The sequence below is a fragment of the Paroedura picta genome, chromosome 1 (assembly GCF_049243985.1).
Source record: "Paroedura picta isolate Pp20150507F chromosome 1, Ppicta_v3.0, whole genome shotgun sequence".
NCBI lineage: Eukaryota > Metazoa > Chordata > Lepidosauria > Squamata > Gekkonidae > Paroedura > Paroedura picta.
In genome coordinates, this window is record NC_135369.1 from 5,293,084 (window position 1) to 5,309,602 (window position 16,519).

General features: G+C 54.8%; 1 protein-coding gene across 1 annotated transcript in view; it reads left to right on the plus strand.

The window, feature by feature from the left end:
• The window catches only part of SNX27 (sorting nexin 27), a 76,395-nt gene extending 60,084 nt beyond the window's left edge, over nt 1-16,311 (plus strand). Inside the window, exons 8-13 of the mRNA XM_077320424.1 lie at nt 2,250-2,339; nt 4,765-4,914; nt 6,064-6,192; nt 6,452-6,511; nt 7,958-8,020; nt 9,081-16,311. Coding sequence (XP_077176539.1) covers nt 2,250-2,339; nt 4,765-4,914; nt 6,064-6,192; nt 6,452-6,511; nt 7,958-8,020; nt 9,081-9,128 — 540 coding nt within the window. The 3' untranslated portion in view covers nt 9,129-16,311. The remainder of the gene's footprint in view (nt 1-2,249; nt 2,340-4,764; nt 4,915-6,063; nt 6,193-6,451; nt 6,512-7,957; nt 8,021-9,080) is intronic.
• Nucleotides 16,312-16,519: the final 208 nt, after the last annotated feature.

Below are 16,519 nucleotides of genomic sequence, written 5' to 3' on the forward strand. Positions count from 1 at the left end.
GGAGGCTGGACTGGAGGGACCCTCCCTGGCCTGACCCAGCAGGGCTCTTCTGAGGGTCTTCTCAGGGGAAGGCCTCGGCCTCCCTGCCCTGTGGCTGGCCCTGCAGAGGAACTGGCTGGCCCCTGGGTGAGACGGGAGGCTGGACTGGAGGGACCCTCCCTGGCCTGACCCAGCAGGGCTCTTCTGAGGGTCTTCTCAGGGGAAGGCCTCGGCCTCTCTGCCCTGTGGCAGGCCCTGCAGAGGAACTGGCTGGCCCCTGTGTGAGACGGGAGGCTAGACTGGAGGGACCCTCCCTGGCCTGACCCAGCAGGGCTCTTCTGAGGGTCTTCTCAGGGGAAGGCCTCGGCCTCTCTGCCCTGTGGCAGGCCCTGCAGAGGAACTGGCTGGCCCCTGTGTGAGACGGGAGGCTAGACTGGAGGGACCCTCCCTGGCCTGACCCAGCAGGGCTCTTCTGAGGGTCTTCTCAGGGGAAGGCCTCGGCCTCTCTGCCCTGTGGCAGGCCCTGCAGAGGAACTGGCTGGCCCCTGTGTGAGACGGGAGGCTAGACTGGAGGGACCCTCCCTGGCCTGACCCAGCAGGGCTCTTCTGAGGGTCTTCTCAGGGGAAGGCCTCGGCCTCTCTGCCCTGTGGCTGGCCCTGCAGAGGAACTGGCTGGCCCCTGGGGGAGACAGGAGGCTGGACTGGAGGGACCCTCCCTGGCCTGACCCAGCAGGGCTCTTCTGAGGGTCTCCTCAGGGGAAGGCCTCGGCCTCTCTGCCCTGTGGCTGGCCCTGCAGAGGAACTGGCTAGCCCCTGGGTGAGACGGGAGGCTGGACTGGATGGACCCTCCCTGGCCTGACCCAGCAGGGCTCTTCTGAGGGTCTTCTCAGGGGAAGGCCTCGGCCTCTCTGCCCTGTGGCTGGCCCTGCAGAGGAACTGGCTGGCCCCTGGGTGAGACGGGAGGCTGGACTGGAGGGACCCTCCCTGGCCTGACCCAGCAGGGCTCTTCTGAGGGTCTTCTCAGGGGAAGGCCTCGGCCTCCCTGCCCTGTGGCTGGCCCTGCAGAGGAACTGGCTAGCCCCTGGGTGAGACGGGAGGCTGGACTGGAGGGACCCTCCCTGGCCTGACCCAGCAGGGGTCTTCTGAGGGTCTTCTCAGAGGAAGGCCTCGGCCTCCCTGCCCTGTGGCTGGCCCTGCAGAGGAACTGGCTGGCCCCTGGGTGAGACGGGAGGCTGGACTGGAGGGACCCTCCCTGGTCTGACCCAGCAGGGCTCTTCTGAGGGTCTTCTCAGGGGAAGGCCTCGGCCTCCCTGCCCTGTGGCTGGCCCTGCAGAGGAACTGGCTGGCCCCTGGGGGAGATGGGAGGCTGGACTGGAGGGACCCTCCCTGGTCTGACCCAGCAGGGCTCTTCTGAGGGTCTTCTCAGGGGAAGGCCTCGGCCTCCCTGCCCTGTGGCTGGCCCTGCAGAGGAACTGGCTGGCCCCTGGGTGAGACGGGAGGCTGGACTGGAGGGACCCTCCCTGGTCTGACCCAGCAGGGCTCCTCTGAGGGTCTTCTCAGGGGAAGGCCTCGGCCTCCCTGCCCTGTGGCTGGCCCTGCAGAGGAACTGGCTGGCCCCTGGGTGAGACGGGAGGCTGGACTGGAGGGACCCTCCCTGGCCTGACACAGCAGGGCTCCTCTGAGGGTCTTCTCAGGGGAAGGCCTCGGCCTCTCTGCCCTGTGGCTGGCCCTGCAGAGGAACTGGCTGGCCCCTGGGTGAGACGGGAGGCTGGACTGGAGGGACCCTCCCTGGCCTGACCCAGCAGGGCTCTTCTGAGGGTCTTCTCAGGGGAAGGCCTCGGCCTCCCTGGCCTGTGGCTGGCCCTGCAGAGGAACTGGCTGGCCCGTGGGTGAGACGGGAGGCTGGACTGGAGGGACCCTCCCTGGCCTGACCCAGCAGGGCTCTTCTGAGGGTCTTCTCAGGGGAAGGCCTCGGCCTCTCTGCCCTGTGGCTGGCCCTGCAGAGGAACTGGCTGGCCCCTGGGTGAGATGGGAGGCTGGATAGAAGGACCACCTGTCTGATCCAGCAGGGCTCTCCTTACATTCCTAAGAAGGAGCCAGTACCAAGAGCTGCCTAGGGAGAAGACCCAAAGCCTGGGAAAAGGAGCTTAAGTAGCCCCAGAGACCCTTACAGGTTACTCTGAGCCCAGGGAAAGGGATGCCACGTATTGGAAAGCTGCTGCTGCTGCCCCCATCAAACTGGTCTCTGAGCGATGCCATTGTCTTTTCAGGCCGTCGATGACGTGAAGAAAGGCTACATCAAAGCCGAGGAGAAGTCCTACCAGTTGCAGAAGCTCTGTGAACAGAGGAAGATGGTCATGGTAAGGCTCAGTAAAGGCAGACGTCATTTGGGACTGGGGCTTTGTCTCTCACGTGGCAGGGCAGTGCCAAGAGCAGTGAAGGCCTGGGTCCAGGTCCAGGTCCGAGACAACCAATATGATAATAAATTGGTTCCTAGTCCTCACAGTGGCCGAGAGAAATGTGAGAATTTGGCTGCTTCTGCACAAGAGAGCAGCATAATGGTGACCACAGATTTTATAATTGTTCCCTTCTGCCACAGAGAGGCAGTGAGGGGGCAGCAGCGAAAAGGCCAGGCTAGGCTCTGGAGACCCAGGTTCGAATCCTCACTCTGCCATGGCGGTCTAAGGTCGCTCCCTCCCTCTCAGCCCTGAGTCCAATGTCCCAAAGTGGCTTGTGTTGTTCCGGCTTCTGGCCTATCCTCACAACAACCCTGTGAGGTAGGTCAGGCTGATGGTGTGTACCTTTTGGCCAAGCACCTTTCAGTGACCGAGTGGCAGTCAGAGCCTGGGCCTCCAAGCCCTGAATCAGACCCTCTGCTCAGAGAGGTTATTCAGTCCCCGTTTTGTTTTTTAAAGGAAGGGCGTGGTGTTATTTTCCTGTACGTGGCCCCAAGCTGACCTCGGAAGCTAAGGAAGGCCGAGGCTGGCTGGTAATTGGATGGGAGACCTCCAGGGAGTTGGGTGGCAGCTCCTCCACAGACCACTAGGGGTCATGATGCAGAGGCAGGCCATGGCAAACCGCCTCCGTACGTCCCTCGCCTGGCTGCCAGACAAGCCTCGGATCCCCTGGCCACATGGCCAATATAGGCAGCCCCAGGGATTGGCTGCAACATCAGCATAAGAGAAAACACAGTGTGTGCTCTTGTATTGCTGTTGCACACCACCTGCCACGTGAGGAGTGACACGGACCAAGAAGAAAAGACCTATCCTTATAGCATTAAAAAATTAAACAGTAATCAAGAATGTTTTTCAACAATGTCCTTTCGTGAGTTTGCTTTTAGCTTATTTCATTCTAAGGACGTCAGCCAGAACGGTTTTCCAGATAAATTCCGTTTTCTATTATCTTTTCCTCACTGGCAAGTCCTAAATTGTAAACAATCACAATTAATTAACACTAGGATTGACATCTTCCCTGACTTCCAGAGGGTAAACCTTTGTCTGTTGCAAACAGCGGGGGGGGGGGGGGGTGTTGTGGAGCTAATCTGTGCAACAAATGGTCCCATTTCGTTCAGGACATTTCGCCCTGAAGCTGGCGGCCAGTTTTTGGACCCCTGGCTTTCCTAGAATCATAGAATCATAGAGTAGGAAGAGACCTCCTGGGTCATCTAGTCCAACCCCCTGCACTATGCAGGACACTCACAGCCCTCTCTCTCATCCATTGTCACTTGCCACCCCCTTGAACCTTCCCAGAATCAGCCTCTCCATCAGATGGCTCTTCAGCCTCTGTTTAAAAATCTCCCAAGATGGAGAACCCACCACCTCCCGAGGAAGCCTGTTCCCCTGAGGAACCGCTCTGACTGTCAGGAACTTCTTCCGGAGGTTTAGATGGAATTTAGAATCATAGAATCCTAGAGTTGGAAGGGACCTCCTGGGTCATCTAGTCCAACCCCCTGCACTGTGCAGAACACTCACAACCCCATCGCTCATCCACTGTAAACTGACACCCCCTTGAACCTCCACAGAATCAGCCTCTCCTTCAGATGGCTCTCCAGGCTCAGGACTGAATTTTAGACCTACCTGAGCCACTAGGTGACCTGCCCTATTTTGACATCTCTGGTCAGCCTAGAAAGATAACAAATAAATTAATTAATTGGGTTAGGCGGAATTCGTGATGTACATTCCGCTCTGTTTGAGATTTCTGCCTGCCGTCCAATTTCTGTAGAATACTATTGCACCGTTCCAGCGAGCAGGGTCCAGGGCAGCGTAATTACGTTAAATGGCTCGTTAAGTTAATTTAAAATCTAAAAGAACATCAATATCCAAACAGAGCAGCAGACATCAACCGACTCGGTTAGCCTTCTTCTGGAGCCAGGGTACGGCCTGGGGGCATCTTTTTAACAGGCAGGGCCTGGTAGATGTTACGACTTCACTGGCCCCAAACAAAAGCCAGGCGGAAAAACTCCGTCTTGCAGGCCCAGCAGAACTGTGCCAGTTACAGCAGGGCCCGGATGTGCTCCAGGGGCCAGGATGGGGGCCAGGACGGAAGATGTCCTGGCCCTGGTTGAGGCCTGATGTACCTGTTTGGGGCAGGGACACCAGCAGGTTAGTATTAGCAGATTGAAGCGCTCTTTGGGGGGATGTAGGTTGAGAGGTGGTCTCTCAGAGCCCGTGTCGTCCACCTTGAGTCTCCACGAGAAAAGCGGCCGACAAATCAGCAAACTGACCAAGAAACACGCCTTCCCATCTCTTCCGGTTGTCTTCCCTCCCCTTCTCTCTCCCGCCCCAGTACCTGAATATGTTGAGGACCTGCGAGGGCTACAACGAGATCATCTTCCCGCACTGCTCCTGCGACTCTCGCCGGAAGGGCCACGTAATCACAGCCATCAGCATCAAGCACTTTAAACTCCACGCCTGCACCGAGGAGGGCCAGCTGGAGGTGAGTGCCCCCCCTTCCCAGTTCCGGGGCTGAGTGGGCAGATCCACCTGGGCCCATTCCGCACACACAGGATAATGCACTTTCAATGTGCTTTGGGAGCTGGATTTTCCTGTGCGGAACAGGAAAATCTACTTCGAAAGTGCATTGAAAGTGCATTATCTATTGTGTGCAGACTAGGCCCTGGTCTCTCGGCTGGGCTGGTTGGCAGGGGGGGCCCTAGCTCAGTGGAGGAGAGGGCTGTTTCCAAGGGGAACGTCTGACAGGTTTGGTTGCCAAGACAAGGCGAGTGTTAAGTGCCCTTAAGCTGAATCGTCGACGGCTGTCACAGCCGGAATCAGATAGTTGTGGTCTTTCTGTGTCACGTGGCCGTGATCTGTTAGAAGAAAGTTGGTTTTTATGCCCCATTTTTGATTACCCAAAGGAGTCCCAAAGCAGCTTACAAACACTTTCCCATCCACACAACAGACACCCTGTGAGGTAGGTAGGGCCGAGAGAGCTCCAACAGAACTGTTCTCTGAGAGAGCTCTCACAGAACTGTTTTCCTAGAACAGCTGTGAGAGAAGTGTGACTGGGCCAAGTTCACCCAGCTGGCTGCATGTGAAGGACCCGGCTCTCCAGCCTGCCGCCCTTTAACCACGACACCACGCTGGCGTCTGGTAGTTTTAGCCCCTGACATTTCGCCACTCACTGTGGCTGGCATCTTCAGAGGTAGGACATGGCAAGATTTTTACGAAGTCTGCCAACAACAGGTCGGGGAGGCCGAGGCCTTCATAAAAACCTCAGGAGAGTCTTGCTGGATCAGACTACTGAGTGTCCATCCAGTCCAGCCTCCTGCCTCACCCAGGGGCTGACATGTTCTTATGGAGGTCCAGCCACAGGGCATGGAATCAAGGATGCCCCTTCCTAAGAACATCAGGAGAGCCCTGCTGGGTCAGACCAGGGAGGGTCCGCCTAGTTCAAGCGTCTTCTCTCACCCAGTGGCTAAGCATCTGGCTCTGGGAAACCCACAAGTGGGACAACCACACCAGCATCCTCCTGCCCGTGCTCCCAGAGGCCTCTGGGATGCACCAGGCGATTCCTGAGGACGTGAGAGAGCTTTTTCCTCCTCTCCCCCCCTCCTCCGCCCCCCCCCCCCCCCTGCGTTTCCAGAACCAGGTCATAGCCTTCGAATGGGACGAGATGCAGCGGTGGGACACGGACGAGGAGGGCATGGCTTTCTGCTTCGAATACGCCCGAGGAGAGAAGAAGCCGCGATGGGTCAAAATCTTCACCCCTTACGTAAGTGCTGCGTGGCCACAGAGGGGGGGGGGGAACGCTGGGTCCATTTTGGGTTGCAATAGCTTCGACCAGCCACTTGGTGGCAGCAAAGTCCACATGATTCAGGTTTGCGGGGCTGCTCTTGTCTGGTCCTTCCGGGCCCGGATTGGCAGTAGGGGTGGGGGGTCTACATGGGGGAGGGGATCGGGGAGGGGGGAGCCAGGGACTGTGGGAAGGGCCTGAGTCCCGAGAGCTACCCTGTTTCTCCTCTTCCGCACAGTTCAACTACATGCACGAGTGTTTCGAGCGGGTGTTCTGCGAACTCAAGTGGCGGAAAGAGGTGAGAGGCCTCCTTGGGTCAGGGTTGCCCAATCCCTGGAGATTTGGGGGGCGGAGTCATGGGGAGAGGGAGCCCCGTGCAGCAGGGTTGCCACTGTGTCCACCACCCAAAGTGACCCTTTTCTCCACGGAGGCTGATCCTTGAGAGAGAGAGAAGAGATGAGGTTTTTTGTACCCACTTTTCCCTCCCAGAGGGAACCATAGAGTTGGAAAGGACCTCCAGGTTCATTTAGTCCAATTTCTGACAGAATGCGGGAAACTCATAACCAACTGAGCATCTCGGTGACCTCAGTTCCATGCCCAGATAATGCCCCTCCAACCAAAATCCCTGGCCAGTCTCACAGTGGCTTGCAAACACCTTTTCCTTCCCTCTGCAAAACATCCTGTGAGGTAGGTGAGGTCGAGGGAGCTCTGAGAGAACTGCTCTGGGAGACCAGCTCTACCCAGACTGTGACGAGCCCAAGGTCATCCAGCTGGCTGCTTCTGGAGGAGTGTCGAATCTCCAGATTAGACGCCATCACTCTTAACTACGACCCTCAAAATCCCCGGTACTTATCGTGCCCAGCTTCAACCAAACGCCTCGCTGAAGTTCTCCGTCTTGCGGGCCCTGCGGAACCTCAAGAGTTCCATCAGGGCCCGCTGCTCATCCAGGGGCTCATTCCACCAAATAGGGGCCAGGACCAAAAAGGCTTTTTAAAGGCTTTTATCCCTGTAGCTGTCCTCTGGCAGCAAATTCCATATTTTAATCCTTCTTTGGGTAAACTCGTGTTTCCTTTCTGTCCTGACCCTGCTGCCCATCAGCTTCCTAGTCTCTTGGGAGAGGGAGAGAAATTCCTCTGGGTTAGCTCTCTCTGACCCACACATAATTTTATAACCCTCTCTCTCCTGTCCCCCGTTCACCATCTCCGTTCTCAACCAAAAAGTCTGCGACTCTTCCACCATTCCTCCTAGGGAAGGGGCTCCAACCCCGTAAGCGTCTCGGCTGCCCTGATTTCTCTCTCTGACGAGCCAGCTGTGCTTCTCTCCAAGGGACCAAGCCCTGTGAAGATTGGTTGAGGGACTTGGGAATGTTCAGCCTGGAGAAAAGGAGGTTGAGAGGGGACTGATAGCCCTCTTTAAGCATTTGAAAGGTTGTCACTTGGAGGAGGGCAGGATGCTGTTTCTGCTGGCTGCAGAGGAGAGGACATGCAGTAATGGGTTTAAACTTCAAGTACAACGATATAGGCTAGATATCAGGAAAAAGACTTTCACAGTCAGAGTAGTTCATCAGTGGAATAGGCTGCCTAAGGAGGTGGTGAGCTCCCCCTCACTGGCAGTCTTCAAGCAAAGGTTGGAGACACACTTTTCTTGGATGCTTTAGGGTGCTTAGGGCTGATCCTGCGTTGAGCAGGGGGTTGGAATAGATGGCCTGTGTGGCCCCTTCCAACTCTATGATTCTGTTTTGTAGGTGGAAGAAGAAGCCACCGATAAAGACAACAAGAACTGTAGTAAAGACAACATGTGCAGCAAGGTAAGACGGAAGGAGGGGGGAGATTGGCCCAAGTGAACACCCTTCCTCTGTGCCCACCCCAGCGCTCTCCATGCAGCAGACAAATACACCCAAAGGTTGAATTCCCTGCTGTAGGATGGGCAGTACCTAGAGATTTGTCCGGTGCTCCTGGGGAGGGGAAGAACGTCAGTTCCGCCAAGTAGAATGCCACAGAGCAGCCATTTTCTCCAGGGGAAATAACCTTGATCATTTGTGAGATCAGTTGTAATAGTAGGAGAACCTCAGAAGTGTCCTGCTGGATCAGACCCATGGTCCACCTACTCCAGCATTCTGGCTCACCCAGTGAACAACCAGTTCTTGAGGGCCAACAACAGGGCACAAAGGCCGAGGTCTTCCTAAGAACCTCAGAAGAGCCCTGCCTGGTCAGACCAGGGGTCCATCTAGTCCAGCCTCCTCTCACACAGGGGCCAGCCAGTTCCTCAGAAGAGCCAACAACAGGGCATAGAGGCTGAGGCCTTCCTAAGAACATTAGAAGAGCCCTGCTGGATCAGACTCGTGGTTCAACCAGCCCAGCCTTCTGTCTCCCCACAGCGGCCAATCAGATCTTCTGGAGGGCCAACAAGAGGGCAGAGAGTCTGAGGCCTTCCTAAGAACCTCAGAAGAGCCCTGCTGGATCAGACCAGGGCCTATTCTGCACACAATAGATAATGCTTTTTCAATGCACTTTAGAAGTGGATTATCCTGTTCTGCACAGGAAAATCCAGCTGCCAAAGCACATTGAAAGTGCATTATCCTCTGTGTGCAGAATGGGCCCAGGAGTCCATCTAGTTCAGCCTTCTGTCCCCCACCGTGGCCACGCGGTTACTTTGAAGGCCGAGTCCTTCCCCAGACGTTGCCTCCCAACTCTGGCACTCAGCGGCTTAGTGTCTCTGAGCGTGGAGGTTCCCCTCTCTCACCGAGGGCAATCGCTGTTGGTAGACTTCTTCTCCTCTACAAGCCTCCCTCACCCCCCTTCAAGCCCCCTGCCTGCAGTTCGGCCTCCCTATCCGAGCGTCTGACCTTCCCCCTCTTCTCTTTCCAGAACATCTTTCAGATGATGCGGACACACCACAGAGACATCACGACTTAGCCTCGCGTCGCCGCAGACGAAAGACAAAAGAAATATACGTATTCTCCCTACCCCCCTCCCCCTCCCGAGATTTAACACTTTAAACATTAAAATTAAAAAGGAAAGAAAAAAAAAACAACCCAGAAAAGAGGGGGGAAAAGTGGATTCACGGGTTGGATCCCACGGATCCGTTCCGCTAACAGCGGCGCTTTCCCCGGAGCAAGGAGCTTTCCTCCCTCCCCCCCCCGCCCGCCCACCCGCCAACGTGAGAGGCCGTCCGTTAGCCGAGACGATCCGTGAGAGCCAGGCGGCCGTATTTTCAAGCCCTGCAGCTGAATACCAATTCCATTTGTGGATTTCATGTCGAAGCAATTCACACAAAGGGGGGGGGAGTGTTTTATTGGGGGGGGGCGATTGCGGCCAGCAGAAAATTGTGGCTTAGTCTCACTCATCTCCCTCCCTCCCCCCCAAAATTCTTGGAATCCCTTCGTTCAAAGATGTCTTATACTGAGAATTCCCCCGCCCCTTTTTTTGTGTCCTTATTATTATAATTTTTTTTAAAAAAACACAACTGGATCCAGAAACTTACATCCATTTTGCACTGTTTGGACATATATATGTATGTATGTAAAAAAAAAGAAAACGGGGGAAAAAATAACAAAGCTATATCTACAGCCCACCACGCACGTATATACATATATATATATAATTTTCATATCGATGGCCGTTAACCCTTTTTTCGATCACTCGCGTGTCTGCGTCAAGTTCTCCTTCCCCTTCTGGGTTTGCCAGGCCGCTGTTCTGTTAAGGGTGCGCAGGGGTGAGAGCAAGGGAGAAGCTCTGTGGAGACACGCGCCATAAAAATTGGAGTCCAGACTCTGAAATCTTGGACGTCTCGAATGATCAAGTTTTGTTTTGTTCCTAAACTTGGGGGGAGTGTTAAGAGTTGAATTCCGGGTGTTGCATGGATCGGCAGGCCTTGAAGTGTCCCAGGTCCAGCAGGGGAGTGAAGTAAACCCTTCCCTGGTGGGTTTCCTCCCCGCTGAGGTTGACCATCTTTAGCCTGAAGCTCTCCTGGCTGGCGTCGTGACAATCTTTCATTAACGTTTTCTGGTCTTCCGAGCCGACAGCAAAGACCGGCAGAATTTCCAGAGAGGTAAGCTCATATCAGCAAAAGATGGCTTATCGGCCCCAGAATGTTAGCTAAAGATTGTTATATTCCTCTGGTTTGTCTTGGGCTAGCAGGGCTTGCAGAGCATCAACGCTAGGCCCATTTTGGCCACCTACTCCACGTCTCCCCGCCCCTGGCTCTCCCTGGGATGTACAGATCGGGGGGGGGGGGAGCAAATTTTGATAACTGCTCTGCCCTCACCTGCACATCCTGAAAGAGAAGGACGGAAGCGTCTGCCTGATTGCCAAGAACCTTATTGACCCTGAGCCAGGCCTCCCTGCCTGAAACGGAGGCTCTGAAGCCCGGCCTTGTCCCTCCGGCCAGAAGAGCTCAGAGCCAGCTCCCTCCTGCCCCCTGGGTCTCGTGCACCGCAGAGCCACTGTGCTCCTTGCAGGAAGGGGAGGCAAAGCAGCCCCCCTCCTCTCCCTCCAAACCGTGCCTCCGAAATAGCGCCAGGCTTCTAGGCAGGGTGTAGTGTTTAAGAACAGCGGGCTCTAATTTGGAGGAGTGGGTTGTATTCCCCACTCCCCTCCCTACAAGGCCTGCTGGGTGCCTTTGGGCCAGCCCTGGTTGTCTCAGAGCTTTCTGCCCCACCCAACTCCCAAGGTTTCTGTTGTGGGGAAAGGTGATCAAAAGTCATTTTGAGACCCCTGAGGGTAGAGAAACGTGGGGCCTAAAAGACAACTTTTCTTCACATATCTGGGCTGTGGGTCCTTGAAGGGGACCCCCAGGAAGCCTCCAGGAAAGCCCTGAGGGTCATAGTTGTCGTATGTCCGTCCCCCTGACACATTTGGCATACCGAGGAGTAACTACTTCCGGACAGTATGGATGCGGTCAAGTCCATCCCAAATTCCTTCTCTCTGATGACTTTTTTTTTTTAGACCAGGGGTGGCGAAACTCTGGCTCTCCAGAACTGTAGTCCATGGGCCTCTGGAGAGCCACCACTGCGTTAGACCATCTAAGCCAGAAGTCCTGGCCACACTTGGTGACAGTGAATTCTGCAAGTTCATTCTGCATTGTGCTAAGAAGTGCTGCTAACCTCCGAACTATTGCTCCTGTCTGTCATTTTAATTAGGCCTTTTTTAATATTACAGCTACCCACCCCTAATAGCGTAAGAGCCCTCTCAGGTCCAGCCGGTCTGATTCCAGAAAGGGCTGGCCAGATGCCCCTGAGAAGCCGACCGGTTGAGAAGAGCTGGCTTTTCACTCCCCGAAGGAGGTCTCAAAGCGGCTCACAAACACCTTGTGAGGTAGGTGGGGCGGAGAGAGCTGTGACAGAACTGCTCTGCAAGGACAGCTCTTAAGTGAACTCAGTCCTGTTTCAATCCAGTTCAGCTAGCAGCTCCGATCACATGTAGTGGCAGCACGTTTCACAAGTGGCCTTGGTGCTATGTTGCCAGCTGCCGGGCAGGTTTTTGGGTGAGCCAGCGGTCAGGGAGGGAAGGTTTTCCTCATGCATGGCACCAGAAATCCCCCGTTTAGTACTTCTTTGGGACCAAGAACTAAGCTCTTTTCGTTAGGGGTGGACACAAGCCAGTTCACGAGCCAAAATTGCTCACGAATTTGGCCTGGTTTGTGGCCCCCAAACATGTCATCCGGTTCAGGAGATCAGGCCATTTAAACATAGCAGCTGAACAGGGCCTTGAGTCCATCATCTGCTACGTTTAAGTGGCTAGCAGCCATTTCCGCAGTCTTTGTTTTGCTTCCCCATCTTCTAAGTAGGTTCGGGGCACTTGGTTTGGTTCACGGGTTCGGTTCGGTGACACCCCGAACCAGAGCAGAATTTTCCGGTTCGGGCCATCCTTACTTTCAGCAGCCGGCCACAGTCGATTTGGTGCAGGCTAGACATGATTCGGAGGGCGTGCTGAGTCAATTTAGGACTGTGTTCCAGGCAGAGGAGCCGTGGGAGATCCGTGGAGCGCTTCCCCCAGAGGCCAGGCTGAGTGGATTCTGTCAGACAGAGTCTGGAGGTTATAGGAATCAGCACATATGAGGAGCCCGGGCCAGAGAGGAGGGGGAAAAGACCTACAAGGCAAGGAAGGCTCCGGGAAATGCATGCCGAAAGCCAGGGAAAGGGGCGGGAGGAGTTGGCGCACCATGCGTTGAGTTCTGAGACCGAGTCGTTTAGATATAACTTCCTGCGACATCTCTGAATCCTCTGGTAGCCTGAAGAACCTTTCTGAGTTCGCACCGCATGTGGTCACACGTCCAGAGGCAAGAGTTTCAGAAGGAGACATTCGATGGTGGTGGAGGGGATGTGAGCCGTCGGGTGTGGGGGGGTGTAGTTCTCTGAGGGTTGCCAGCTCCTGGTTGGAAAATTCCAGTTGATTTGAGGGGGAGAGCCTGGGGAGGATGGGGTTTGGGGAACGGAAGGGCCTCAGTTGGGTCCACTCTCCGAAGCAGTCCCTTTCTCCAAGGGAACTAACCTTTGTGGTCTGGAGGTCATCGGTAGCTCTTGGAGAACCTCCGGGTGCCTCTGAGAGGGTGGTAACCCTACCCATTCCCCCAGAAGTGAACCAGTCTTGGAGAAGAATCGTGGGAAGCCTTTCCACACAGATAGGTCCCCGGAGGAATTAGTGTTGGGGGTGTCTCTGGCTTCCTTGCCTTCTGCATTTCAGCTCCTTTCTACCCTCGGAGACCTGGTGAGCCCTGCTCATTGTGGAAGGGGACAGATCGGGCGGCTGAGCAATTGCCATTTTCAGCTCAGGGTTTGGGGTGGAATAAGATGGCCTTGTTCCCCTCCTTGGCCGCTCGGTATTTTGAAGGTGAAAAATGGCAGACTGAAGCCCAAGGCCCCGAGACTTTTTTGTCCAGGGGCATCCACACCTTAGAACAAAAGTCAGATCTCTCTGAGTCTCTCTCTCGTGCCCTAGAGCAGGGGTAGTCAACCTGTGGTCCTCCAGATGTTCATGGACTACAATTCATGGACTACACAGGTTGACTACCCCTGCCCTAGAGGGGCAACCTCTCAGACCTCTGGCTTGACCTGTCCCATGCCTGCCTGGATTCTCTGATGTCGTTATGCCTGTCTTCTGGGTGCTTGTAGGAGGGCACATTGGGAGGGCTTCTGGAGTTCTGGCCCTGCTGGTGGACCTCCTGATGGCTCCTGGGATTTGGCCACTGGGGTTTGAACCACAGGGTTGGACTAAATGGGTCCTTGACCAGATCCAGCATGGTTTATCTTATACCTGGGTCAGGGATGCTCTGTCTTCAGGGTGCAAATGTCAGAGCGCTTTTGGAGTTCTGGCAGACCTGGCATTTGGCCACCATGTTGGACCAGATGGGCCGTTGGCCTGCTCCAACATGGCGTCCCTGATGTTCTTGAACCCCCTTTGGCTTCCTGGCCCTGCCGGAGGAGGGAGTGCGTGAATGAAGAGCGCATGGCTATTTCCTCTGCTTGCCTTCTGAGGAGTTTCCCTGCAAGCTAACGTCCCTCCCCCTTAGCGACCGATTTGTGGGAGCTCGAACAGCAGCCTAGCGGTGCGGTCCTGCAAACCTCGCCAGAATCCTTGCCATTTGGGTGGGAGGCAGGCCCCGGTGAAATCGGACCAAGCAACTCCTTGCTTGTGAGGATTTGGCTCACCGTTCTGTCTCTCTTCTCTCCTCCACGTGCGTCTCCAGATATGTTTCCTCAAGCGGCAGAACTTCCGCTGCATAAACCTGACTTACAGAATGGCCCGGGGGGAGGGGGGGACAGGAAGGAGAAAGGGTGCGCGGGCAGCCCTGTTTTGAGTTCAGCCGCTCTCTGCCACTCCAGATGGCACATCCTGGAGGGCCTGTAGGTAATCGTCAGCATCAAGGGCTCTGCTGTTTGTTTCTTTTGGGGGGGAGGAGGCGGGCAGAGGCCATCTGGCCCAACGCATGTATACATATTGGGAAAACATCCAGCATGTGTCCAGGAAGCAGGGGAGGAGTTTGCTCTCTGCCGTCTCGTTTATTATCCTCGATGTTCAGGGAGTCGGTGACGCTGGAACATGCAAACTGGCTGGCTGTGGGCGCATGTAGACCAGTAGTCGTGTCCTCTGCATGCTTCCCCCCCCAACCCCACGCACATGCATGCAGGCCCTGGAGCAATAGCGTGAGTCTAGGGGCACCCTTGAGACCCAGAAAGTTTTAAGAAAGGTGTTTCATGCGCACGTAGATGCTTTCAGACACAACCTGGTGTAGCCCCGTTTCCTCCTGCTGGCCGGTATGGCAGATATTGCTTGGGAGGGGCAGCGGCTCCAGGAATAAGCAGCGTCACTCAGATGTGCCAAACCGAGAGGCTAACTCCCGCATCAGAGCTGTGTTCTGCAAACAGTAACAGCGAGCCCGACCTCTTGGCCAAGGCGAGAACCCCCCCGGCCCCCTGGTTTCTATGAAGGCTATCTGCTTAATGGGAATAAGCCTTTCACACGCGTTGCTCTCGGCTTGACGCCCCATTTTTTTTTCCTGCTCTGCTCTTCTGCACTTTGGGCATGCGCAGAGTGCAGCAGGCTGCCTTCCTGCATTCATTTTTCCGCTCGCAAATCTTGCACCGCCATGCTTGCAGCGTGAAGCGTGAGGGGACCAGGGCTCCAAGCGGGTCAGAGTTTGGCCAAGCACGCCCCTCTGCTCACCTCATCCCGTCCCTCTCACCCGCAAGGAGATGTTCCGCCCGTCCTTCCGGCTCCTCTTCCGCTGTCGCTTGCTTCCCATTCCTCGCCTGCAGGACTCCAGAGCTTTGCTTACCGGAGGAGAAAATCTGAGATGTTCCGGAGAGCAAATTCTGCCGCGAAAGCCAGATCCAGATGCCTTTCATTAGCCTCCCCTGATACCGCCTCCCCTTAAGCTAAGATTCAAACAGGTTATGGATTCACGTAAATGCACGCCAACTGAGCCTTTTCGGATAGCTGGAACCCAAAGCCTGACCCCGCAGCTTTAAAACTCAGCATTCCTTGCCTAAGCGGCCGTGGTTGATGTTCAGAACATGCTCTCTCCTAGCCTGATCTCTTCAAATCTCCTAAGAGTCAAGATTGGGTCCACTGGCACCGTAAAGACCAACACCTTTTAATACTGGGTACAAGATTTTTACGTGCATGCCCGCTCCTTCAGATAAATGGTGTGTGCCCACAAAAGCTCACACCCAGAATGAAACGACGTCGGCTTCCAAGGTTGTCTCAGACCAACAAGGCGCTCACCTGAATCTCTCTTAAGAGACGGTCCCCTCCCCACTCACGCCTCCATACCTACACTAACTCCCATCTGTGCACAATGCTAGGGATTTGCAGTTCGGTTCGGCTCGGTTCGGCCGCCTTGGCAATCACCGAAGGGGCCGAACCGAGCCGAACCGCACATCCCTAGTTGTATGCTGGTGGAGCCATCCCATGAAAGTCCGTGCTGCTTAAGAGCCCCCCTCGATTGGCGAGTGGTTGCGTGTTTCACATAACTAGCATGACGGAGGCTGTGGTCGCTCTCCCCTTTGTGTGAATATTGGCCTGCCACACACACACACACCCCACTGCACACACAGCATTGTAGCATCTTGAAAGGGATTTTGCCATTAAAAAGGAATACTAGTAACAACCATCTACGGGAGAAATGCTGTGGCTTATCTCTGTGTTTTTGGTCCTCCTTGGGGCAGAAAAAGACCAATGGTTCCAGCAACTGTTACCACAAATGATGAATTTACCCCCCCCCCTCTCGTTTTCTTCTCTCTCTTTAAGACAAGTATTTTACTTGGCTCGGGCTTGTAATTTTGATCCCCAACCTCCCTGTTCCCAGGTTCACCCAACACAGCGTGTGTCTCTCTTTAATTTATTCGAGAAAACTCTCGTTCATCTTCATTGCCGTATCTTGTATTTTTTTATTTGCAATTTTTGAGAAATGTGAAGAAAAACAAAAACGGGGGAGTCAAAGGAGGGGGGGGGGGAGACCGTTTCCGACAGTGTTACATTCTTCTTTTTATTTTCCTCTAGAGCTAACAACTCTAAAATTTGTTCGGTAAAAGTCAATTAGTGTAACTAATTGTAACATATTCTTTTAAATAAATTGATTTATTGATGAAATTACAAAGGGTTTTTGCCTCCTTTTGTCCTTTTGGGCACGGATTCTGTGAAGGCTCAAGGGGATGGCAGGTTACAGTGAATGACCCTGGAGGTCCCTTCCAACTCTATGATTCTAAATTCCGTCTAAACCTCCGGAAGAAGTTCCTGACAGTCAGAGCGGTTCCTCAGTGGAACAGGCTTCCTCGGGAGGTGGTGGGTTCTCCATCTTGGGAGAT